The 26,620-nt window shown below is 43.9% G+C and overlaps 1 protein-coding gene across 1 annotated transcript in view; it reads left to right on the top strand.

Moving 5' to 3' along the window:
* Nucleotides 1-26,620, top strand: part of LOC127584756 (calcium-activated potassium channel subunit alpha-1-like) — a 779,405-nt gene that overhangs the window by 440,653 nt on the left and 312,132 nt on the right. The window contains 1 exon segment of the mRNA XM_052041687.1: nt 2,929-3,040. Coding sequence (XP_051897647.1) covers nt 2,929-3,040 — 112 coding nt within the window.

Below are 26,620 nucleotides of genomic sequence, written 5' to 3'. Positions count from 1 at the left end.
TTATTTTTGAGTGCTTGGCCTTGATGAAATAGAAAGCAAAAACAGTGTTGGACACTTTCTCAGCAGGAAGGCTTGCTTAAGAAATGACCCTGCAGAGTCAGGCTTAAGAAATTGCCAAGGCTTCCTTCACCATACTATGAGAGCAGAAAGTTTCTCTTTGTCTCTCCACAGAGAGATGCTCCCAAGGGATGACTTTCACGGAGTTACTCAATTACAAAGTTAAACTTAAGAGCAGCTACTTGCCCCTTTTGTTACCAATTGGAAACGTTCCATCAGAGAGCTCCCTGCCTCATCTCCCCATTGCTGTGCTCAATGACTGTCTTCAACTGTGGACACAGCTCAGCACATCACAGAAACCAGCCTCCCCTCCATGGACTTTGTCTATACTTCTCGCTGCCTCGGTAAAGCAGCCAGCATAATCAAAGACCCCCCCCCCCCCCCACCCTGGACATTCTCTCTTCTCCCCTCTCCCATTGGGCAGAAGATACAAAAGCCTGAAGGCACATACCACCAGGCTCAAGGACAGTTTCTATCCTACTGTTATAAGACTATTGAACAGTTCCCCAGCACGATTAGATGGACTCTTGACCTCGCAATGTTACCTCATTACGATCTTGCACCTTATTGTCTGCCTGCACTGCACTTTCTCTGTAACTGTTACACTTTATTCTGCATTCTGTTATTGTTTTGCCTTGTACGACCTCAATGCACTGTGTAATGAATTGATCTGTGTGAACGGTATGCAAGACAAGTTTTTCACTTTATCTTGGTGCATGTGACAATAATAAACCAATTCCAATTCCAACTCTGAAATATCCACCACCAGACATAAGACAGGAGAAGATCACTCACCACCATGAACCTGCTTCACCATTTAGAATCACTGTGCCACAGAAGGAGACTATTCAGCCCATTATGTCCATGCCAGCGCTTTGAAGAACAACCTCATTCCCTGTGGCCGTTGATAGATTATTTCTCCTCAAGTGCCTATTCAATTGCATTTTGAAAGTCCCGATTGTCTGTCAAGTTTCATCGTGGCCCTGACACTTTATTTGTCTACCTGCACTGCACTTTCTCTATAACACCATATTCTGCATTCTGCTTTTCCTTTTCACTTCCTCGCTTTACTTGCATATGGAATGATCTGTCTGGATGGCACACAAACAAAAGGTTGTGTCTTGGTAAATGTGACAATAATAAATCAATTCCAATTCCAATTCTTCACATTCCTATTATATCATATCCCCAGCACTTAAAATCGGAGTACCTGGTCCTTGAACCATCCACTGAAGGACAGAGTTTCCTTCTATTTGCCCTGCTTGTATCTTAACTCCATTTCCCTGCAATGGATCCATAACCCCAACACTCTTCATATTCTTGGCTATAATATGCGATCAATACCTGTTCTCGGGTACAGAAAAGCAACTTGAAGAATGTACAAGGAAACAGAGGATACTTTTGCTATCCATCATCTACACATAATGCATAATATTGAAAGGAGCATGGCATAGAAAATGAAGAACACCCATAAATATACTCATTGTGGGGTTAAGTATCATTTCATTTATATTGGAACATGTACTTCCTTCACTGGAGTTCATGTAGGCTAAATCAGAATTCCTAACACAGGACTAACTGGAAATATTCAACAGATCAGGCAGTTTCTGTGGAGAGAGAAACAGAGTTAGCATTATAGGTTGGTGACCTTTCATCAGAATCAGTATTTGCAGTATTTTGCACTTGAAATACCCTTTCAGAGGAATATTATGGTTGGTTCCATTTGGGATCAGTAAACATGCCGCAGGTTAAAATCCTCAGATTTATTGTGACAGTGTGAGCTAATTGCATTGATTAGTCTCCTGTCTGGGGATTGCACTGATATTCCACACCTGATTTCATTTTGTAAAATAAACAATTATGATTGGTAATTCCGCCAACATACTTGCAAAGCTGTCTTTGTAAGTACCATATCTGCTGAGCAGAAGAAGAAGCCAAATGTTTTTGTTTTGAGAAAAAGAACCTCCCGTCACCACGGAATGGCAGTAATTGAAACATTTCCCCGTGACTGGGATCGCCAGGGATCAGTGGCTTCCAGTGGGTGAAAGGTGCCACAAGGGTTTCAATGTGCAGGACGCTTGCTGATTTAACCAAAGTGCTCAGTGCAAAATAAATGAAAGGAAAGAACATACCGAGTGATGTGGGGTAAAACTACAGCAGGTTCTGACATCTACCAGCCAACAGGCAAGCACTAATATAAGACCACAAGATACAGGGGCAGAATTAGGCCACTCGGTTCATCAAGTCTGCTCTGCCATTTAGTCATGGCTGAGTTTTTTTTTCAATTCCATTTTCCTGCCTTCTCCCTGTAACTCTTAACCCCCTTACCAATCAAGAACCTTAAGTACAGCCAATGACTTGGCCTCCACAGCCCTCTGTGACAATGAATTCCACAGATTTACCGCCCTCCGGCTGAAGAAATTCTTCCTCATCTCAGTTCTAAAGGGACGTCCCTTTATCCTGAGGCAGTGCCCTCAGATCCTAGACTCACTCACTAATGGAAACATCCTCTCCACGTCCATTCTATCCAGGCCTTTCAGTATTCGATAGGTTTCAATGAGATCCTTCTGAACTCCATCAAGTATAAACCCAGAGCTATGAAACGCTCCTTGTGCGAGAATTCTGTTCTTGACAACTTGCTTTGAGAGGCTTCATGCCCTGAGCTTGGAAGGAAATTTTCACCTTGTACATTTCTGTCCCTGGTAACCCATTTGCAACTCATCACATCTTTACATGGATCCAAACGTTATTGAAATATCTAACTCTTTAAAACTAAAAAGTACATGTAAGATTTCTTTGTGCATTTGGAAAAATGTGGTAACTCTGCATGAGAGGGGTGTTGAGATGATGACACTATGGTTTCTTTTTCAGTTTATTGCAGCCAATGATAAGCTGTGGTTCTGGTTGGAAGTGAATTCAGTGGTGGATTTCTTCACCGTGCCTCCGGTCTTCGTGTCCGTGTACTTGAGCAGAAGCTGGCTGGGTAAGCGACACATTCTTCATCCGTTCCATTCCCATGCCAATTATTGAGATTTTTGATTTGAATCATTTCCCAGTTGTGCTGGTGGGTCGGGAGTAATCTCATCATGTGTTAATACTTAGTTTGTGTTTGTTCTGATACAAAACCTTGGAAGGCACACTGAATCAAAAGTGAGCCTACATCTTCCAGAAGGTCTGACTTACCTCGGTTGAGAACAAATTTGGGCTGCAACTCTGTGCTTGGGTTATAACTCAGTGTGAACCCAAACTTTGCAAGCCCACGCTGCAGATGATGCACCCATGGAATGTTGCGCAACTGATATTTGTGTTCCTCCAAGGACAAAGATAGGATATGGAAGCTTTGGAGAGGGTGCAGAAGAGGTTTACCAGGATGCTGCCTGGAGTAGAGGCTGTGAGCTATAAGGAGAGGTTGGACAAACTTGTGTTGTTTTCTCTGGAGTGTCAGAGGCTGAGGGAAGATCTGATAGAAGTTGATAAAATTATGAGAGGCATAGATAGGGTAGACAGTCAAGACCTTTTTCCCAAGGTGTCAAATGCTAGAGGACATGCATCTAATTTGAAAGAGGCAGTTTAGGGGAGATGTGCAGGGCAAGTTTTTTTGCACAGAGAGTGGTAGGTGCCTGGAACGGGCTGCTGGGGGAGTTGTGGAAGCAGATATGATGGTTGCATTTATGAGGCTTTTGGATAGACACGTGCATATGCAGGGAATGGAGGGATGTGGATCATGCGCGGGCAGAAGAGATTTAGTTTAATTTGACATTGTTTGGCATAGACATTGTGGGCTGAAGGGCCTGTTCCTGTACTGTACTGTTCTATGTTCTACATTCTAAAGTTGCTCCAATACCATGTATAAAAATTGGGCCAATGTGATTAGTATGCAGTGCAAGGAAAGTAGAGCCTAGCTGTGTGCACATGAGGCGGTGACTGAAATCCTCTGAGAACCAATTTTATTCAGACTGAAATGGTTTAGCTATTATAGCCTACGTACCCACCAACAGAGCATAAAAATACTTCAAGCCAGACACATTGTGAAAATAATCTCTGCAAAAAATGGTCAGTTTAAATAAATGCCTTCTGTGACTTGCATTTGCAGGGTGGTTTAATTACGGCTATAATGAAAGTGCTTGATGACCTGTGAATAATTTGCTTTGGTGCTAACTGCTAATCATTGTCGGTTGACCTTGGAAACTCTTTGGAGTTGTACTGTTTGTTCAGTCTCTGTGCCTTGCATCAAGTTCGTGCTCAATTTTACACCATGTGAACTTCTGTAAATCTGTCTTGCAATGAGGGATGTTGAAAGCAAGAGTATAAACATCGTCTCCTCCTTGGAGCAAAGAAGTTTGAGAACTTAAACTAAGTCTCTTCTGCCTGATAATCCATATTGCTCCATACCCTAAATATTCATGCTCTTATCTAACAATCTTTTAAACCCCTCTATCGTATCTGCCTCCACCACCACACTTGCCCTGTACGTCATCTTTAAACTTTCCCCCTCCCCTCTCCTTAAGTGCATCTCCTCTAATATTTGACATTTCTACCCTGGGAAAAAGATTCTGACTGTCTACCTTCTCTATGTCTCTCATAATTTTATAAACTTCCATCAGGTCTAGATAGGGGGAAGCTGTTCCCGTTATCAGATGGTTCAAGGACCAAGGGGCACAGATTTAAAGTTTTAGCCAGAAGATACCAGTGGAATGTAAGGAAAGACTTCGTTGCTTATCCTCAATCAGGGTCACAAGCATAATCAGTCAGCACATTTGAAAGTGGCATTGGATAGACACTTGAAGGAGAATAATTGGCAGGGCTACAGGGCAAGATGGGGTGTGGGACTGATGAGCTTACTCTAGTGGGAGCTAGCACTAGCTCAGTGGGCTGATTGGCCTCCTTCTGTGTTGTAAAAATGCTCTGTGACACCTGGTGAGAAGGTGGGAAGAGGTCCAAACCTCCAACAAGGGCGGCACAGTAGCGTAGTGGTTAGTGTAACGCTATTACAGTGCCAGCGATCGGGGTTCAATTCTGGCCGCTGTCTGTAGGGAGTTTGTACGTTCTCCACGTGTCTGCGCGAGTTTCCTCCGGGTGCTCTGGCTTCCTCCTACATTCCAAAGACATACAGGTTAGTAGGTTAACATGGGTGTAATTGGGTGGTGTGGGTTTGTTGGGCCGGAAGGGCCTGTCACCCTGCTGTGTCAATAAAGTTCTAAAGTTTTAAGTTGTTTCAGTATGGGTTTTATTTACCCCAAGTGTTGAGCATGTTTCCCTCCTCTGACTGGCCGGGGAAGGTGGGGTGGAGGAAGGCATTGCTGGGTGTTTGGGGGCTTTGCCACCTAGGGTAGGTAGTGCAAGGACTCATCAGTACTGTGGCCCAACAATGTGTCAGTTGATTGCAAATCTCAATCATTGACTATCAGGATGAGTTCATAGTATTGTTTGGCACAGAGGTCATTTGGCCCTTTGCGTCTATGCTGGCTTTGAACAGGGCAATCCCATCAGTCCCCTACATCTCTCGCCTCTCTCCCCATGGCTCTGTATTCTCTTGTTCCTGTCCCATTCCCTCTCAGTTCTAATGACACTCAGGTTCTGAGTTTTAAAGCTCACACTTGACCTTCCCTCACTGCACTTTGCACCCCCCAACCCACCCCCCAAGCACAGACCCTTTTGATGCTCAGAACCTGTTGGTTGCTGCTGTTGACCTGTGGCTGTGAAGAACTCAGTCACGGTGTGCTGGGAATAGGGACTACTCTCAGTTTAGATCTCAGTCACTAAAGGGCTCCATTCATCACCAATAAGTGGGATGCCAACTGCAGCTGTATAAAACTTTGGTTAGGCCACATCTGGAGTCTTGTGTGCAGTTCTGGCTGCTGCATTACAGGAAGAACGTAGAGGCTTTGGAAATGGTGCAGAAGAGGTTCACCAGGATGCTGCCTGGATCAGAGGGTATTAGCTATAAGGAGAGGTTGGCCAAACTTGGATTATTTTCACTGGAATGTCGGAGGCTGAGGGGTGTCCTGATAGAAGTATTTGAAAATATGAGAGGCATAGATGGGGTAGATAGTCAGTCCTTCAGTGCTAAAGGGCATAGGTGTAAGGTGAGAGAGGGAAAGTTTAAAAGAGATTTATGATGCAAGTTTTTTTTATACAGAGAATGGTGGATGCCTGGAACGTGCTACCGGGGAGGTGGAAGATGCAGATACGATAGCAATATTTTAAGAAGCATTTAAAAAGACACATGAACAGGCAGGGAATAGAGGGATATGGACCATGTGCAGGCAGATGGGATTAGTTTAAATTGGCATCATGGTTGGCACAGGCACAGTGGCCAGTTCTTGTGCTGTCCTGCTATGATTCTGCGCATTTTTATTCTACTGAGAGGAGTAACTAGCCCCGCATCTTATATTTGTGATAAGTTAGCGAGGGATCCAAACGGGCTCTGGTTGTTGCATCTCAGGGGTTTGCGCATGCTTCGTGATGGTCACTGGTGTCCTCTCTGGGTGGTTGATCGGCAGTGCCTCTAGCCCAGCGAGTGGTCTCATCCTCCTGCGCTCTCAGTGGAGGAGAGCAGGAGAGCCAGAACCAGAAATACTCAGCGGGTCAGGCAGCATCTGTGGAGGGAGAAGCAGCATTAACATTTCAGGTCTTATTGGAGCTAGGTGGGATTAATCGGAGCAGATGAGCTGGAGACACAAGAGACTGCAGCTCCTGGAATCTATAGCAAGATGCTGGAGGAACTCAGCGGGTCAGGCAGCGTCTGTGGAGGGAAATGAGACCCTTCATCTGGATTGTCCATTTCCCTCCACAGATGCTGCCTGACCAGCAGAGTTCCTCCAGCATTTTGTTCATTGAGAGCAGATGAGATGCTGGGTTCATTAACCGTGACCTACACAGCAGGGAGTTGGGATGAAGGACCTCTAACCCTGGTTGGCCATAAGAGTCCGAAGCTCATTCTCAGCTCTGTTGTTGGTGACGTTGGCTCACTACTGCAGTGAATAACCATGAAGACTCTGTGGGTGAGAAGTGAGCACATCACACTGCAGTGTCAGGGATAATTCTGCTGAGTAACAGGCAGAGGTGCATTGCTGGGCAGCGGAGAGGCAGCAGGCCAGACTGATCTTGATTCGGGGTTACTTGCTATTGTCACAAGGTGCCTGCAGCAGGGGAAGTTCTCCATTGCTCAACGTTAGCATTCACTACCTTGAACCTGAGAGAGGAGGCTGTGGGTTCATTTCAGAGATTTGAGCACAACTCTGCAGCTTGAACATTCAGTGCAGCAGTGAAGGAGCACTGCCCTGTGGGATGCGCCGTCTTTCACAGAGACGTAAATGTCCCATGGGGCTCTCCCTGAGTAGAGAAGGGTAAGTCTAGTGTTTTGTAACAGGGTCTTCATCACATAAAACAGAGTATTTGGTGAATGGATATTAGGCCTCAGGTGACGGAGTCTGAAGCCCCACCCACAAACCACTCCGTGCTGTCAAAAAAACCTTTCTACTGTGTCTCAATGTCACTCGTGATCAGAGGCACTTGGAAACGGTTGAAAAATGTTGTAATAATTGGAAAAAAATTCAAATAATTTTCATTTAAAAGCACACTCCTCATGTAAATTAACTAACAACATTAATGATTAAAATAAAGCAAAAAATGGAGCAATAAGTTTGATGCAGGGTTTCAACCCGAAACATTGATAATTCTTTTCCCCCACAGATGCTGCTTGACCTGCTGAGTTCCTCCAGCAGATTGTTTGTTGTTCCAGATTCCAGTCTCTTGTGTCTCTAATAAATACTCGTACATTACCTGATAATGATGATCGGTGCCCCATGTAAGTGACAGGGGTCATGATTGCTGGTCCTGGCTGCAGCTGGATTGTAACTGAGGGACTCCGTACAAAGTATTTTGGTATTGGTATTGGATTTGATTTATTATTGTCACTTGTACCGAGGTACAGTGAACAACTTGTCTTGCATACCGATCGTACAGGTCAATTCATTACACAGTGCAGTTACATTGAGTTAGTACAGAGTGCATCGATATTGTACAGGTAAAAATAATAACAGTACAGAGTAAAGTGTCACAGCTACAGAGAAAGTGCAGTGCAATAAGGTGCAAGGTCACAACAAGGTAGATCGTGAGGTCAGAGTCCATCTCATCGTATAAGGGAACCATTCAATAGTCTTATCACAGTGGGATAGAAGCTGTCCTTAAGCCTGGTGGTATGTGCCCTCAGGATCCTGTATCTTCTACCTGATGGGAGAGGGGAGAAGAGAGAATGGCCCGGGTGGGTACGGTCTTTGTTTATGCTGGCTGCTTCACCAAGGCAGCGAGAGGTAAAGACAGAGTCCAAGGAGGGGAGGCTGGTTTCTGTGACGCGCTGGGCTGTGTCCACAACTCTCTGCAGTTTTTTGCAGTCCTGGGCAGAGCATTTGCTATACCAAGCTGTGATGCATCCTGATAGGATGTTTTCTATGGTGCATCGATAAAAGTGTGCCCAGCGCTCAGCTCAATACATCATGGAGAGCTCCTGGATGCAACAGCGACTCCAGCTGCAGAGAGGGAGCTCAGAGCTATTGCCGTCTGACCTCTGGCTCGCTCTATGCTTCTGCACTGGAGAAGTGACCTGCACCTTGCAGCCAGCCAGTGGCTTTCTGTGGAACTGCTGGGTATCTGTCAGTGCAATTCACCTAAAAAGATAGATAAGAATCTCTGCATATACAGTATAGTGAAACACCCCAGTGCAATAGTGTGTTAAAGATCATTGAACTGATTTGTGCATCAGCTGATCAGTTCACGCCTGATGTCCAATCAAACCAAGAACATGTATTTGATTACATTCCTGGTGCACATTGAAACTTATCAGTTAGCCAAGATTTTGTAGAGTTCAATCAGAATCAGGTTTATTATCACAGGACAGCACAGCAGCAGTACAGTACAAAGACATAAAATTGCTATAAATTACAAAATAAATAAATAGTGAACAGAAAAGGAATAATGAGGTAGTGTTCATGGGTTCATGGACTGTTCAAAAATCTGATGGCGGAGGGGAAGAAGCTGTTCCTGAAACGTTGAGTGTGGGTCTTCAGGCTCCTGTACCTCCTCCCTGATGGTAGTAACGAGAAGAGGGCATGTCTCAGATGGTGAGGGTCCTTAATGATGGATACCACCTTCTTAAGGCACCGCCTCTTGAAGATGTCCTCCATGGCGGGGAGGGTTGTGCCCGTGATGAAGCTGGCTGAGTCTACAACCCTCCACAGTCTCTTGCGATCCTGTGCATTGGAGCCTCCATACCAGGCGGTGATGCAACCAGCCAGAATGCTCTCCACCGCACGTCTATAGAAATTTGCAAGAGTCTTTGGTGATGTACCAAATCTCCTCAAACTCCGATGGAAGTAGAGCCACTTGTTAATGATCAAAAAGCAAAAGTTTAACCTCTTGCATCTGCAGCTGACAGCTATTTTGTTATTCTCTGTAAAAAGGACCCCAATCTGTAATAACATGAACTACTCCATATGTCAAATATTAACCAGAAATTGTTTTTACTAGAGCATTACTTTTGCAAAATATAGACACGCTGCAGTCTTTTGAGAATAAATTCAGCTCCAGAACAAGGCTGGCTTTTCCAGGAACTGATGTAACGATACTTCTTTTCCCCCATGAATGTGGGGTCAAGCAGTTCTCTTCCCAAATTGAATCAATAGGGATGTAATTCTGGGATGTCCCCAGCCTCGATGGCAAGAGAGTTGTGTTAACAATATGCAGTTTGGGCTCCACCTCGTGGTGTTTCTGTGAAATGGCTTCACACAGAAGACCTGGTTCCATCATTGGAAATTGAAGCAGGATTGGGTCCCACAAGCCCGCCACCTTTCAGTAAGAACAACCTTTACCACTTTCCCACTGGATCCATTATCCCTTTATTCCTGTAATTTGGAAGATCTATTGATCTTTACATGTGTGCATCCATAGCCCTCCGAGCTGACAGTGAAGGGTAACTATATTTCTGTTTGAGAAAAGGAGAGCTGATTTTATCTGAAATTGTATAGTGATACAGTCACAAGATAAAGGATCACTGGTCTACAGAGGAATTCCTTCTCTGAGGTGTAAATCTTCTATCCCCAGAGGCTGAGTCATTGGTATTGGTTTATTATTGTTGCATGTACCAGGAAAGATTTCATTTCGCTTGTCATCCAGACAGATCATGCCATAGATAATTGCATTAAGGTAGTAAAAAGAAAACAGAATGCAGAATATACTGTTACAGATGCAGAGAAATTGCAGTGCAGGTAGACAAATAAAGTGCAAGAGCCACAATGAAGTAGATTGGGATTTCAAGGGTTTATCTTTTAGTGTATGAGAGATCCATTCAAGGGTCTGATAACAGCGGGATAGAAGCTGTCTGGTGGTACGTGCTTTTGAGCTTTTGTATCTTCTGGCTGATGGGAGAGGGGAGAAGAGAGAACGACTGGGGTGGGAGGGGTCCTTGATTATTTTGGCTGCTTTCCTGAGGCAGCGTGAAGTATCTAAGGAGTCAGTGGAGGCTGGTTTGCGTGATGGATCATCAACTATAATTAAGGCTGTAAGAGAGAAGTTGTGACTTCGGGGAAATTGAGGGTTAAGGCGCACAAACGAAGGGTTATGAGAACTGGCAAGAATGTAGATCAGAAGCCAAGACTTGATCAGCTGTGATCTTATTGAAAGGCTCAGTAGGCCTGGATGCCTCATATTTATGTTCTTACAGAGGTCGTGACATTGCTTCAATGAGTAAGAAGCTTGCTTTCTGATTCTTAACCCAACTGGACTTGCTTGGTCCGTGAACTTGGCGAGTTGGGTGGAAGGGCTTTGACTCAGTTGATCTTGCCTTGTCCTTCTCGTTAACCAAGACTGCGGAATTTCCACGAGGAACGTGCATCTTACAACATGCACCGGAGCTGCACTGAGTCACTAACCCTGATCACTTCTGTCAGCCTGACCATGCTAGACTAATTTTTATCCTTCAGCTTTTTTATTGCCGTGTGAGGAACAGTGTGTTTCTACAAACCTATAAAGACAATGGATGGTTTTCCATCATATTAGCCATGAGCAAGATCTCTCAGGAGATATCGGGCCTGAGTTGGTGAGAATAATGTGTGAGAGCCGAGATGGGAACTGTATTAAAAAATAACAGAAAATATATTGGAGTCTTGTGACTGATTAAACTGCAGTAATTGAAGACAGGTTAAGGTCAACAGGCTTTGTAATATTCACCATGAAAGATGGATAAGAATCTTTGCATGCACATTATTATGAAAGGTACAGGAAAATATTGCAGTGCAAAGAGCTAATAAAAGCTAAAAATTTTATTTTGCTTATGTTCATTCAGCTGGTCATTGTGCCCCAGACAAATGTGTTGCCACTCAATGAATATCTAAAAGAACACAGGAGAAATGAAAGATAACAGAATTGGTGCTGAGGGTGAATTCAGATCATGAAGATCACTTAGTTTATTAATCTGTTTCATATTTTGTATTTCCTTAAGGCATAGAAGGGAGGCCATTTGGCCCATCAATTCTATGTTGGTGCTCAGAGCAATCCTTTTAATCCTAATCTTATTTCTCTGTAACCTACGCTTTCTCATGTGCCCATCAACTCCACGCCTACCTATATCAGATTCCCTGAAAGTGACATCTTGGTAGACAGTGTGACAAAGAAGGCATTTGGGACATTGGCCTTTGTCATTCAGTGTACTGAGTACAGGAGTTGGGACGTTATATTGCAGTTATACAAGATGTTGGTAGGGCCTCACCTGTAGTACTGTGTACAGTTTTGCTCACCATGTTGTAGGAAAGATGCCATTAAGCTGGAAAGAGTGCAAAGAAGATTTACAAGAATGTTGCCAGGACTTGAGGGCCTAAGTTATAGGGAGAGGTTGGGCAGGCTAGGACTTTATTGCTTGGAGCGTCGGAGATTGAGAGGCGACCTTATAGAGATGTATAAAATCATGAGGGGCATGGATAGGGTGAATGCACACAATCTGTTTCAGGGAGTCAGAAGCTAGGGGGCATAGGTTTAAGCTGAGAGGGGAAAGGTTTAAAAGGTACCTGAGGGACAACTTCTTCACGTAGAGGGTGGTGTGTACAGGGATTGAGCTGCCAGAGGAAGTGGTTGAGGCAGGTACGATAGCAACATTTATAAGACATTTGGATGGGTACATGGATAGGAAAGGTTTAGAGGGATATGGGCCAAACGAGGGCAAATGGGACTGGCTTAGATGGGCTCTTGGTCAGCATGGGCCAGTTGGGCTGAAGGGCCTGTGTCCGTGCTGTGTTACTCTGTGACTAGGGGATAATTAATGGTGGCCAATTAATCTACCAACCAACATGTCCTTGAATGTGAGAGAAAACCAGAGCACATGGTCACAGGGAGAATGTGTAAACTCCACATAGACACCACCAGAGGTCAGGTTTGAATACGGTTGCTGGAACTATGAGGCAGTGGCACTACCTGCTGCACTACTCTGCCACCCTTTTGCCAGTGGTTAAACAGACAATAACTGGGGGATTAGTGTGGATGAGGGGGCTGTTGGTAGGGAGGAGTAGGGGCATTGGAGAGAGGAGATTTGGAGGAATAGCGAAAATTCAGAGCTAATGGCAAAAAACACAATGTGGATATGAACAAAGAATGATTTTATATGCCTCTGTAATGTCACCCCTCAGCCTCCTACACTCCAATATAAAGTCCTAGCTTGCCCAACCTCTCCCTAAAACTCAGGCCCTGAAGGTGTAGGATTTGGAATCAGCTGTTTAGAAGGCAGTGAATGCAGATTCAACAGTAACCTCCCGAAGGAAATCAGATAACTCCATGAAGGAAAGAAAACTGCACGGAGGGGGGAACTGGAGGAGTATTCTTTGAAATGATCTAATGAAGGATTTGACGTCTCACTGCTTCAACCCCTTGTGACACGATCCCAAAGTGCCAACTTGTGCGCAACAAACTCACACACCCGGCAAAGAAATAAAGCAGCAGGTTACCTGGTTTTCAGAAGTCAAATGAGGTGGAAACATTGATCAGGACATAACGAATCTCCATTGCAGTTTTACGTTTCTTTACGGGAGGGGAAATGGAAGCGTCAGTTTTAAATCTGTCGGAAAGACAGTACCTCTGCATATGTTGCACCCCCTTTGTACTGCAATGTGATGCCAACAGAAATTGAGTTTGTCTTCTCCGCAGCAGTGGAGGACCAACAATATATTTCCAAGTCAAGGTGGTATGAAACATGGAGGGGAACCTGCAGGTGGTGGTGCTCCTATGTGCCTGTACCCTTGTCCTTTGAGGCAGAGGTGGTGTGGTTGTGAGGTACTATCAGACTGCATGAAACACTGCTTTCTCCATCAGATAAGCAATGTACTTGGCCAGAATCACTTTCTAGTGTATCACTCCCAAATTGATCACTGCGCTTTTGTGATAACCCTGGCAACTCCTTTGATGAGGCTTCTTAAGGCAATAAGTTGTAGGTGTTACAGCACCAATATTCATAACAATTAAAAGCATAAAGCAGAAGAAAGCAAGCGAGATCTCACATTTATTCAGCACCTTTCAGTAGGTTCAAATTACTTCAGATCGAGGGAATTACTTTGAAAGTGTTGACACAAGAGGCTGCAGATGGTGAAACCACCATTTCACCTCCAGACATTGTTTTCTCAGAATGTATGTGTGGAGGTGGGATTGGGATGCCTCATGGTAGCTGTGGAGGTGAGGAAGGACCAGAACTTGCTTGTTACCCCTGGACCCAGGCGCAGAATGAGCCAGGATTTGTAGAGCATTAATAAAGACCAAAAATGTTGGAAATAATCAGCAGGTCAGGCTGTAGGAAGAGAAACAGTTAACATTTCAGATCAAAACATCTCTGCCTTGCAAGATCTTTAGACAGGTGATTGGACCCTTCTGTCGAAGGGTCTTCAATCTGAAATGTTAACTCTGTTTCTCTTCCCACAGATGTGGCCTGACCTGTTGAGTATTTCCAATGTTTACTGTTTTTTTATTTCAGATTTCCAGCACTTGCAGCCTTTTTTGATTTTCACTTTGTATTGTGTTGGACTGAATAGCACAGAAACACGTCTCTCAGCCTCTGCTGCTGACCTGGTTTCAGACAAGACTCCCACCATTTCATTGTACTTCACCCCATCAGAAGACCTTTCTATCCCTTCCTCCCTTATATCTATCTTACCCTTAAAGCTATCATTGCATTTTATCCTAACCTCTTCACATTATAGTAAGTTGAATAGAGAGAGAGAAAGGAAACAATTTCTTCCGAGATTATGCCTTCCATTTATTTTTAGAAGGTACAGGTACTTTTGTTCAGTCTTTATGTTGACAGCAGCTGTCATCATGAATGCCAGCTGTCAGGACACTCTCCATCCTTGCCTCATGATAGCTTTCACATGGGCATCAGTAACTTTGATGTCATGACTGTACTTTCCTTGAGAAGTAACCCACGGTTGGTTGCTAATAGATTCATTGGAAGGTGGTAGCTCTTTGAACAATACTGGTTGCGTGGCATGCAAAGGGAAGAATAACTGCCTCCCCTTGTGTGTTAAAGCTCCACTGTTAGAAGTCCATCACCCCCATTGCCTTCAATGAATACCCATAGTTTGAAGTGTTGGAGCCATTTGTAAATCAGAAATCTATGGCATGGAAAGAATGTCCATCAGATCCAAGACAACTGAAAAGAAGTATGTAGACTAATTCCTCTCCCAACTCTTGGTCTGTACTTTTCCAGACCTTTACCTTTAATTGAAGAGCTTCTTGGTTTACATAAAATGCTGGGAACACGCAGCATATCAGGCAACACCCGTGGAAGGAGAAACAGAGTCAACGTTTCAGGTCGGAGATCCTTCGTCAGAACCGGGAAAGTGATAAAAAAAAATGGTGGTTTCAAGTTGCAGAGAAAATGGCAGGAGGGATGGACACAAGAAGGGAGGTATGTGTGGTAGGGAATGGCCAGGTCCAATGGGTTAATGGGGACAGTTAGAGGGCGATTATGCTTTTGTTCTGTGTTGTTAAAAGCAGGGCTGTGAGATGTGCTCAGCAGGTCAGGATGCACCAATGGAGAGAGACGAACTGAGCCAATCTCACAGATGCATGCCTTACAAGTCCATGGATCCTTGAAAGTGGCAAGGCAGGTAGATAGTGTGGTTAGGAAGGCATATAGACGACTGGCCTTCATTAGTCAGGGCATTGCATACAGAAGTAGGGAGGTTATATTCCAACTTTATAACAGATCAGTCAGACCTCAGCTGAAGTTCTGCCTGCAGTTCTGGTCTCTGAGGTACAGGAAAGATGTGACAGCACTGGAGAGCGTGCAGAGGAGATTCACCAGGATGTTGCCTGGGCTGGAGCAGTTCAGTTACGAGGAGAGACTGCAGAAGCTAGGTCTGTTCTCCCTGGAGTGGAGGAGTTTAAGCGAGAACGTGATTGAGGTATATAAAATTATGAGGGGTATAGATAGGGCAAACTGCAGGAAACTTTTCGCCATATAAGAGGTAGATAAAACCAAAGGACGTAGATTTATGGTAAGGGAGTAGAGGGGATACAATGAAGACCATCTTAAAGCAGAGAGTGATAAGTACCTGGAACACACTGCCTGAGAGAGTGGTTGAAGCCGGGTCACTGACAGCATTTAAGAAGTGTCTAGATGAGCACTTGAATTCCTTTGGCATAGAAGGCTATGGACCAAGTGCTGGGCAATGGGATGAATATGGATGGGTGTCTACTGGTCAGCATGGGTGAATTCTATGCTGTATGCTTCTGTAATTCTATACAGTGTAAAAGGCCTGTTCTGATACAGACAGAGAGGACGAGTTACCTGATGTTGGAGAATTCAGAACTGAGTTTGGAAGGCTGCAGTGTGCCTAGAAGGAAGTTCTTTAGCTTTGCAGCCCTGACAGATACATCTATGGCAGGAGCCAATTCTGAATCCAAATTATCAAGTCACCATGAATCCCGTGCATCTTAATCTTCCTGATCAACCTACCGTGAGGGACCTTGTCAAAGGCCTTACTAATATCCATGTAGACGACATTCACTGCCCTACCCTCCTCAACATACATCGGTAAAATTAAACCTTGGTACCTAACACCATTTAACCCAGAACCTGCAAAAACAAGGATACTTTCACAAGATCAACTTTGCTTAAATAACCAAGACTGAGTTGCAGTGTGGAGGTACTACCTTGGTCTTTAATGTTTTTTATACTGAATTATTTTCTACTTCCCTAGTGCCTCTTGTGTTACCTCTAGACTGCTTATGAACAATGGAGACACTGAGGTCCATCATGAGTTGGGTCATCCACAGAGCAAACACTCCTGCTGCAATACCTTTAAGCACAAACACCGAAGCTGAATCTCAGCATCTACAGATCTGAGTAGATGCTCAAATCCAATAGTGAAGAGTCACAAACTGAGGAACAGGATTAAGAACGTTAAAGGCAGAAAATGCTGGAAACTCAGAGAGGAATCGTCAGTAAAGTTCACCGATCTGCAAAGATTACTCTGAGTGCTCACTGCATCTTATTTTACAGTAGGATTGTGCTTTTGTTTAAGCCCAGTGCATACGATGAAGCCGTTCCTCTCCCACCTCCTGTCACAAGCTCGTTTGTCAAAGAACTGTTTGAAGCTGACACCGAGTGACAGGAATGTGCTACGGCTGTGGAAGTGAGCTCAGCTTGGCAGGTTTTGTGGCCTTTGGGCCACTGTGTGGACGTCAACTCTCTGCGCTGAGCTTTGAGGGCTCACCTGCTCCCGCTGGAAGTGTTGCATATGGCAAACCTTTGAATTTTCCCTGTTTTTATCACAGGACAGGTTCACTGACCCCACTCTGTAGATGCTGAGATTCAGCTTCGGTGCTTGTGTTTAAAGGTATTGCAGCAGGTGTGTTTGCTCTGTGGATGACCTAACTCATGATGGACCTCAGTGTCTACATTGTTCAGAAGCAGGTAATACAAGAGGCACTGGGGAAGTAGAAAATAATTCAGAAAAAAGGCATTAAAGATCAAGGTAGTATCTCCACACTCAACTCAGTCTTGGTTATTTAAGCAAAGTTGATCTTGTGAAAGTATCTTTGTTGTTGCAGGTTCTGGGTTAAATGGTGTTAGGTACCAAGGTTTAATTTTACCGATGTATGTTGAGGAGGTTAGGGCAGTGGATGTTGTCTACATGGACTTTTAGGTGTTTGGCAAGGTCCCCCATGGTAGGTTGATCAGGAAGATTAAGATGCATTGGATCCATGGTGACTTGATAATTTGGATTCAGAGCTGGCTTGCCCATGGAAGATAGAGGGTAGTGGTGGTAGGTGTCTGAAATGAGCTGCCAGGGGTGAAAGTGGAAGCAGATACAATAGTGGCATTCAAGAGGCTTTTAGACAGGCATGTGTACATGCAGGGAATGGAGGGATGTGGATCATGTGCAGGCAGAAGGCATTAGTTTAATTTGGCATCATGCTCAGCACAGGCATTGTGTGTCGAAGGGCCTGTCCCCGTGCTGTACTGTTCTATGTTCAGATAGCTGCTGTTGTCACAGCACAGAGAATTCATCAAACTCTCATACTGTACTGTAACAGACAACAGGCAGATACTGTATGTGACTGTGTTGGTAGCTGAATGGGACCTTGGTAGTCTCTGAAGGGGTTGTCCAGTGTATTTGGACATCAAGTGAAAACAACACAAAATCACAATTCATCTGGAAATCGAACGCGCCATTACTTTTAATTTTTCACAGTAGGATGACAACACAAGATTCCCCACAGGGTCCTAAGTTCCCTAAGGTGGTCACAGACAGAAGAGCAAAGGAGACTAGGCAGGATTTGACAAGGACTTTGATTCATTATTGGCTGTTTTGTACATTGCTCTTGAGGTCCATGTTCAGCCCTATTGACTCTAACAGTAACAATGACCCCAGCTTCCTGTCAATACAACGGTTCAAAGAATCCATAAAGCTGTTTTAACATTTGGACTGTTGCTGCCTCTCTCTTGATGTTCCATTGTGTTATTTTCATTGTCTTGTTATAAATCAATAAATTGCCTTCTGACTGTCAAAATGATGGAACTGTCTTCCATGTAATATCTGGTTGGTGTGGTTTAGTTGCTCCTTCGGGGGCAGTTACTTACTCCTTCAGCTGTTAATGCCTCACAGAGAGACCCCAAAGGAGGCATTTTACTGCAAACATAAAACAATGCGGTTCATTCTGAACACTGAAGGGACCTTAAAGCCAAGGTTTATGGTGCCATTTCTAAATAACCCGGAGATATGATAAGCTGCTATCACCCAGTGAGTTCTGTAAATATTGGAACGACATTTTGTACAAATGATGCTCTTTGCCAGGTCGGAGATATTATGAGCATCCTGTTAGGTTCCCTTCCCTTCCCTTCATGTCTGCCAGCACCAGTTTGTCACTGCATGTATGAGTGTTTCTTTCGACATAGGAAAAAGAGTGCGTTTGGTTGGCCTCATTTGTTGAGAAGAGATATCTCAAGGCAAATAATAAAAAAAATTGCATTTCTGAAGTGCCTTCCATAAACCCTGGAGGACATCCCTAAGGTATTTACAGTCAATTAACAGTTTTTCAAGTATAATGAAATGTGCACAGCAAGATCCCACAGATAGCATTCTCTTAAGGAACAGATTTGCCTTTGTGTTACTGTGCAAAGGTGGCAGTTCTTTGGTTGGGGGATGGAGAAGGTGGGGGAGACAAGTGCATTTTAGAAGCATTGGACGAGCACTTGAACTTCCAAGGTAATGGACTAAGGGCTAGTATAAATGGAATTGGTGTAGATAAGTACTTGATGGTTGGCATGGACATGGTGGGTCAAAGAGTTATTTCTGTGTTGTATGACTTTATGATACTTTTAAAGTTAAATGGGAAAATGCTTGCAAGATCTGTTTATTGAGGAAAGGTACTTGTTGCAAAGTTGTGTGTGTTTTGGCATACGTTCCATTATTGGAGCAATTGTAAACGAGCAATAAGTTTGACAAGCTTGTTTTTCAGGCAAGCGGCCTTTTGAGATTCCAAAGACAGTGGTCCATTTTGACGGGTAGGATAGTGTGAGAAATAATTCGGCAGCATGAAGAAAGGATGGTGACACCTTGTGCAGAATCCAGAGCTGGGCACTCCCAGTGTATTTGTAGCACTTGCCAAACTCATTGATGGGGTTTGGAAAGTGAAATAGGTGTGTGCGAATATGCTCATGGGTGCAACAAAATATAAATCGTGAGCTAGCATGTTTCAAACGGTATTTGTGCTTAGATATGTCCAAGTAATTTCAGTTCCTGTTTGCCAGAGAACATAATCCTGAAAGTACAAGGTTGAAGCCAAGAGTGAGCAGAGTACATCAACTATCAGATGAACCAAACACCCAAATGGCAGTGAGCTGATCACTTTTACTGGTCGACATTTTCAGAAGTGCATGCCAATGAAGATGGTATTAAATGTGTTTAAGATTGAGATGGACAGATTTTTGGACTATAGGGGAGTCGAGGGTAATGAGGAACAAGCAGAGTAGTAGAGTTCATGCCAAAGATCGGATTAACTAGGATCTTGTTGAATGATGGAGCAGTCTCAAGGGGCCATGGGGCTGACTCCGGTTTCTACTTCTAACGTGGATCTCTCTGGTGGTTCAAACTTGGGCAGGCACAGTAGTGTAGCAATTAACGTAACGCTATTACAGCGCCAGCAACCTGGGTTCAATTCTGGCCGCTGTCTGTAAGGAGCTTGTACGTTCTCCCCGTGTGTCTGCGTGGGTTTCCTCCGGGCGCTCTGGTTTCCTCCCACATTCCAAAGACGTACGGGTTAGGAAGTTGTGGGCGTGCTCTGTTGGCGCCGGAAGCGTGGTGACACTTGCGGGCTGCCCCCAGAACACTCTGCGCAAAAAGATGCATTTCACCATGTGTTTCAATGTACATGCAACTAATAAAGATATCTTATCCTTTCTTATCCTATCTTATAAACTTTCCCACTTATTAAAGGTTCCAAATGATACAGGGTCTGCTTCCACAGAAATATTGTAATAACTCTGTTAGTGACCTCTGTACACATGGCAGGTGAGATTGTAAGTATTGTCTGGACACTGACTGCACCTTGCAGGCAAATCGGAACCATTGTTCTCCCTGTGTTGTCCTCGCTCACTGTGTGCACTGGTGCAAAGCTCCAAATCCAGCCAATGTTCAGTCTCCCTTTCCCAGAGCTACTGGTGTTCTTTGCTCTGTCATTGTTGGTTTTCCCTGACGTTAGGTATCTAAGTCAGCTCAGGTTAACGTTGAACCTGGAGTCATTCCGACACTGGCTCAGTGCAGTGGTGACCGCTGTATCTCGTTGAAGGAGTTTGTAGGTTTCAGTGTCTTCCCAGGGCTATAGCACGATGGAGGGAGGGCGCAGACCCTTCTTGGTGCAGCAGTGAAGGGCAGCTGCAGAGAGACACAAACTGTGCAAGCAGTCTTGAATGATCACAAGCCAATATTTAAAGAGAAACAGAGAAACTTTCTTGCCAGCTAGCCGAATAATCTTCCCTCTGCACAATCCACCTCCATAGATCGATAGGCCATTCATTTAGCAACCTTGCTATGAATAAGGTGGCTCTTGCTTTTGTGAACGAGACACAGTTCCTACTACAGAGTTGTCACCTGTGAAATGCTTTGTGGCATGTGAAAGGTGCTATATATATGCAGATTCATTCCTTGCTGCAACAAAGCAAAGCGTCCATCTACTGAGCTGTGACAGGGTGATGAAACACAGCAGATAGACTACAGCTTCAGATGGGCACCAACCTTCAGAAGGCTGCCGATGGCTTCTTCCTCACTAGGAGCAACTGTTTTTAACCTCTGCTGTTCTGTGGGTGCCACACCAGTCCTTGTGCTGAGGAAGTGTGCAGTCATCCCAGACACAGGCCGGCAGTCATCAGTGATACTGTCGAGCTGAGAGAACAGCTCGTTTTCTCGATCATTCTCAGGCCAGCTGAGATCCGTTCTGTGCTTTTGTTCAATGTACTGACATAGAAAGCCAACAGAGCTCAGTATCTGCCTCTGTGATTACATTGATTCTGATGTAATGGCCAATGTCATCAGTGTAACAGACAAGGGCTATACCTATAAACATGCACTGTTATCACCCTGCACAAAAGAGTTTGACAGTTCATGGATATGGTTCAATATTGATGTTACTATGTTCAGTAAAATGTATATCAGATAAAAATGGATATTGGGCACAGTAAAGCTATAGAATGCAGACGAGGAATGATTGAGACTCTGAAGGTGGAGAACCTCAAAGTACACATTCACATTCATGTAGAAGTGGTCTTGTTGTCGGCACTGTGGGTGCAGTGGAATGACGGGGCAGTGGGTCAAGGGAGTTTGGGTCTAACTGAAACCCCACATCCCTGGAACATTCTGGTAAATCTCAGCACCATTTCAAGGATCTTCCATCCTTCCTAAAGTGTGGCAGCCAGAATGGATTCAATACTCTGGTTATGGTCTGACCAGTTTTGTAAAGGTTCAGCATAACCACCCTGCTTTTGTACTCAGTACCTTCATTTGTAAAACCCAATATCTCACATGCTTTGCTAATATCTGTCTCAATAAGTCTCACTACCTTCAATGATCCATGTAAATAATCTCCCAGGTCCTTCTGTTCCTGCACATGCTTTAGAAATTATACCAATGAGTCTAAATTGACGTTCCCAGTCCTTTCTGTCTCAACACATCGTCACACACTTCTCTATATTAAATTCCGTCTGTCATTTATTTGCCCATTTTTTGAACCTATCTCTGTCCTGTTACAGTTGACTGGTATCAGCCTCGCTTTATACCACAAACCTTTTTTCAAACCTTACTCTGTATTTTCATATCCATGGTATTTATGTATATATCAAGAAAAGCAGGTGGGTGCCAGAACCGATCCTTGGGAAAATGACTCTCTGTTCTCCACCAGTGAGAGAAACAACTATTTAACTCAACTCACTGCTTTTTAATTTCTTATCCAAGCTGACACTGACCCTCGTCCTCCATGAGCCTGAATTTTGTTAACCACCCTTTTATATGAAATTTGATCAAGTTCTTTCTTAAAATCCATACAGGCATCATCTTTCTTCGTTACCATCAAAAAGTTCAGTTTAGTAAACACAATCTTTCTTTCCCAGCCTGCACTGGCTCTCATTAATTAAATCACACCTCTCCCTGTCAATTTTTTTTTTTGATTATTGTTTCTATAACTTTACCCAAAACTGATGTTAAACGGACTACCCTATCGTTGCTAGGAATGCCCTCACACCCTTACTTGAACAAAGGTGACACATTTGCCACCTTCCCTATCCTTGGATACCTCAAATTATCTATGGCAGATTGGAAGAGGGCATGTTCCGGATGGTGAGTTGTCATAATCTTCCAATATGCCATAGACCCACACTCAACATTTCAGAAACAGCTTCTTCCCCTCCCTGCCATCAGGTCCATGAATCCATGAACACATTATTCTTTTTTTTGTTTGCACTATTTATTTATTTTTGTAACTTATAGTCACTTATGTCACTGCACTGTACTGCTGCCGCAAAACAACAAATGTCATGTCATCTGAGTCAGTGATAAAAAAGCTGATTCTGATTCTGAATTTCTCCACCCCCATTTTCCTTCACAACCTCAACTGGCCAACTTATCCACTCTAAAACAACCTAAAACAGCTATTATTTTTCACCCCCTCTATTACTTCCATCACCTCCACCTCTGCCAATATTTTGTCAGCAACCTCTTAGAAAACAAAACACTCATTAAGTATTCCAGCCTTGCCCTGTGCCTCCAGAGAGAGATCACCACCTTTCGCCTCAGTAAGTTCCACCCAATCTTTTACTATCTGCATATTAGTTACATGCCAGAAGATTTTGGGTTTCCTTTTATGTTATCTGCCACTCTCTTTGCCAATTTAAGTTTCCTCTTCACTTTCTCTCCCAATATTGTAATTAGTCTGGTTCTTGCTTGAAGAATTCACCTGGCATGCATCTTTTGTTTTATCATCTTTTCTATTGCCCGCATCGTCCAAGGAACCCTACTCTGTTTCCTCTACCTTTCCTTCTTGCGGTGGGATACATGGGCTGCTCCTGAAAAGTTATCTTAAAGATCGCTCATCGGTCTGTTAAAGTTTTTCCCATTAGCCTTTGGTTCCATTTTGATCTAGCTAGATCCCCTCTCATCCTATTGAAGTAAGTTCTACTTGATATTGTTCCATGCTGTTCTCTATTACTGATCTAATCCTTGCAATACAGTGATCACTCTTCCTCCAAAGACTTCTCCAACTGACATTTGGACAACTTGGTCCACCGCAGAACCAGACCCAGCAGTGCTTCCTTTCTCACTGAGCTATGGGCATATTTTTAAAGGAAGTTCTCCTGAACACATTTCAGAAATGCTCCTCTCTTCCTTAACAATATTGTATTTGCTATTTGGGCAACCAAGGCAACTGTATAGCTCTTACTTAGCTATGTAATTTCCCAGCTAATTTTCTCCTCTATCTTTCTCTCTATATTGAGGCTGATAGAATACTGCCAGTAGCTTGGGAGTACCCATTCTGCTTCTGAACCCTAACCAAATGGATTTAGATCTTGTCCCCACTCAAGAACATCCTCTCTTTTCAACACCACACTGCCTTCCCTAGTCAGAAATGCTGGAAACAATCGTGCTGCCTGACCTGCTGAGTGTTTCAAGCACTTTTTGTTCTTATTTCTGATTTCCAGCATCTGCAGCTTTTTCAAAAATGTCTTTCCTATTCCTCCCTGTTCTTTTTTCCTTTCTAAACATTTTATACCTTTGAGTATTAAACACCACTCTTCCGACGCCAGCATAGCATGCCCACAACTTCCTAACCCGTACGTCTTTGGAATGTGGGAGGAAACCAGAGCACCCAGAGGAAACCCACGCAGACACGGGGAGAATGTACAAACTCCTTACAGACAGCGGCTGGAATTGAACCCGGGTCGCTGGCGCTGTAATAGCGTTACGCTAACCGCTACACTACCGTGCCTGCCTTTATGAATAGTAAAGGGAAAAAATAACTGGTGGGAGTTGTCTATATAATACTATATTCTACACTTTCCCCTCAAGTATTGCCTTGCCCATTGATGCCAACAGACTTACCCCTTCCTGCATCTTCTCCTCTCTTATACTTCTGCTTTCTGATAACCACCACCTCTGATCTGGACAGTACTCCTTCAAATTGCTACCTCTCTCAGCAGTCTCCAGTGATGAGTATCAGTTTGAGAGCGGCACACACACCTCAAAGACTCCTGCGCTCCTTGCCTCATCCATCTTCTGTCCTAAACAGTCCCTGCCTTTGGTCTGGATTCCTCTGGGAACATCCAATCCAGGAAACTCTCCACCTCCGTGATTCTCTACAGTGAGTCCACCTGTCCCTCAAGATCAGACATCCCAACCTTGAGCTCGAGCAGCTGGAAGTACTTCCTATGTACATAGTCTGTAGGCCACAAGTGCCCTGAAGCTCCCACGTGACATAGGAATTGCAAACAACAGATCACAGTTGTCCATTCTTGGCCTGACTAAAAGCTGTTCCTTCTGAAGTCTAGCTAACACTTCATTTACACCATTAACTTCAGTTAAAACTACCAGAACATTACTGTAATTTAGCTCCAGCTCCAAACTAGATTAGACTAGGAAATCTCTGGCCTTTGATATTGCAGATTTTGCCAGCTCTCTTTCTCAGTGTGTCTTGAAGTGGATTAGTTGAAGGAATATTGCAGGAACAGCGACTTTCATTCGTGAACAATGATGAACTGCTGGTGACCAAGCACCTTAGAGGTTATTGCAATTGAGGTTTGAGGTAAAGGATTAACAAGATTAGTGCCTGATAGCTCAATGTTAGAAGCATCACTGCAGGTCTTCCCTGGAACTCAACTGCTCCAATAGTAGGAGCTTGGTTTCATCATGTTCTCTCTGAGGACATTCATGTAAACTTGCCAACACAAAGGTCTGCAGATGCTGGAATCTGGAGCAACAAGCAATCTGCATATGTACAGGTGCAATGACAAACTTACTTGCAGCAGCATCACAGGCACATGGTATCAGATAAGCAGCATTCAGAAGAAAAACATTAATTAAACAAATTGTACACAATTTTTACAAGAAAGAACACAATTAGAACCAAAAAAACAAAGTCAATTTTAGTGCAAAGTGATCAAAGTGGTCATAGTGTTGCTAAACTGTAGTGATTAAGGTTGTGCTGGTTGATTCAAGAACCAAATGGTCACAGATAATTCTCTCCAACCTTATAACGGAATAGAGGGAGACCTGGTTTAGTCCCCAGATTGAGCATACCTTCCATTTCAAAGTGAGATAGAAGACGAACAGATCCAGAGTCCTCACGCTATGCTTTGATGACATATTGCTCCCAACAAGTAAGATTGAATTTCACCAGATCGTGAGACATGATGGCCCTTTATGTTCAGCATCACCAAACCGTCAGCGGATTTCTTTAGCAGCTTACGAGAAGTACCGGCACAGAACAGTAGCTGTTCTTGAACCTGGTGGTGTGGGACTTCACGCTTTTGTACCTCCTGTCCGATGGTAGCTGTGAGAAGATTGTATGGCCCAGATGGTGGGGTCAAGCAGCATCTGTGGAGGGAGGAAGGAATTGTTGACGATTCAGGTCATAACCCAGAATCAGGACCATAAAATTGTTGTTGCATGGAACTGGAGGTTAGGTCATGCACCTCTGCCAGCGTCTCCTTCATGAATGTCCAGACTAGAAGGGACGCCACTGAGACCTGACCGGCGGTAAGATCATGGCTCGTCTTTACAGCTGATGAAAACTCTCGGTCACCTAAATAACCGTTACCTGCACATTTTGAGTCCAGAAGGAAAGTGGAAAAAGAGGACATCTGGTTTGTTGTTCACCCCTCTCTCCAGTTTTGATCTTGGAAAGTATGAGATACACTCTCAGGAACAGGAGCATCTGACTTCAAAAATCATGGGCTCAAGCAACTGTGGGTAAAAGAATAGATTGTATTTCACATCCTGAGCCATATGAAAGTCCCTCACTGTCTATGGATCTCTTTATTTGAAGTGCAATTTCCATTACAGTGTAAATAAAGCTAAGTTTCCAGTACTGTGAGATTATGACAAATTAATCAGCTTCTGCTGGTGGCATTTGAAGGATGGTACTGACTGATCTTCAGAAAGTGCCCTAGGATCTTTTCTAATCCAGCAGAGCATACAGATGTTCACAGCCAACATTGACATCTCACCAGACGACTCCTTACCAAGTTTCAGTTCCTTAGAACCACAGTTAATGTGTCGCTCTGGGTAATTTTACAGGGGCCCCTATGTTGCTGCAGTATTGTTGTTTTGCTGGCTGACTGGCCTGTCCATCTTTGGGATTTAGTTGTCTAGCTTTGAGATTTAGCAGCAGGTAGATTAGTTTAAAACCTGCCCTTATTTCCTCCTGTATCCTCAACAGATACACAGACCATTCCTTCCCATCTCCACGCACAATGAAAAGCAAGATAAATAATTCTGTTTGTAAAGTTCAGGAGCATAATCTCCTTTAGTGGAATGATTTA

Source organism: Pristis pectinata, chromosome 30, assembly GCF_009764475.1.
Source record: "Pristis pectinata isolate sPriPec2 chromosome 30, sPriPec2.1.pri, whole genome shotgun sequence".
In the NCBI taxonomy this organism is placed as follows: domain Eukaryota; kingdom Metazoa; phylum Chordata; class Chondrichthyes; order Rhinopristiformes; family Pristidae; genus Pristis; species Pristis pectinata.
The sequence above is the reverse complement of the archived record's forward strand: the minus strand, read 5'-3'. Positions and strand labels throughout refer to the sequence as shown.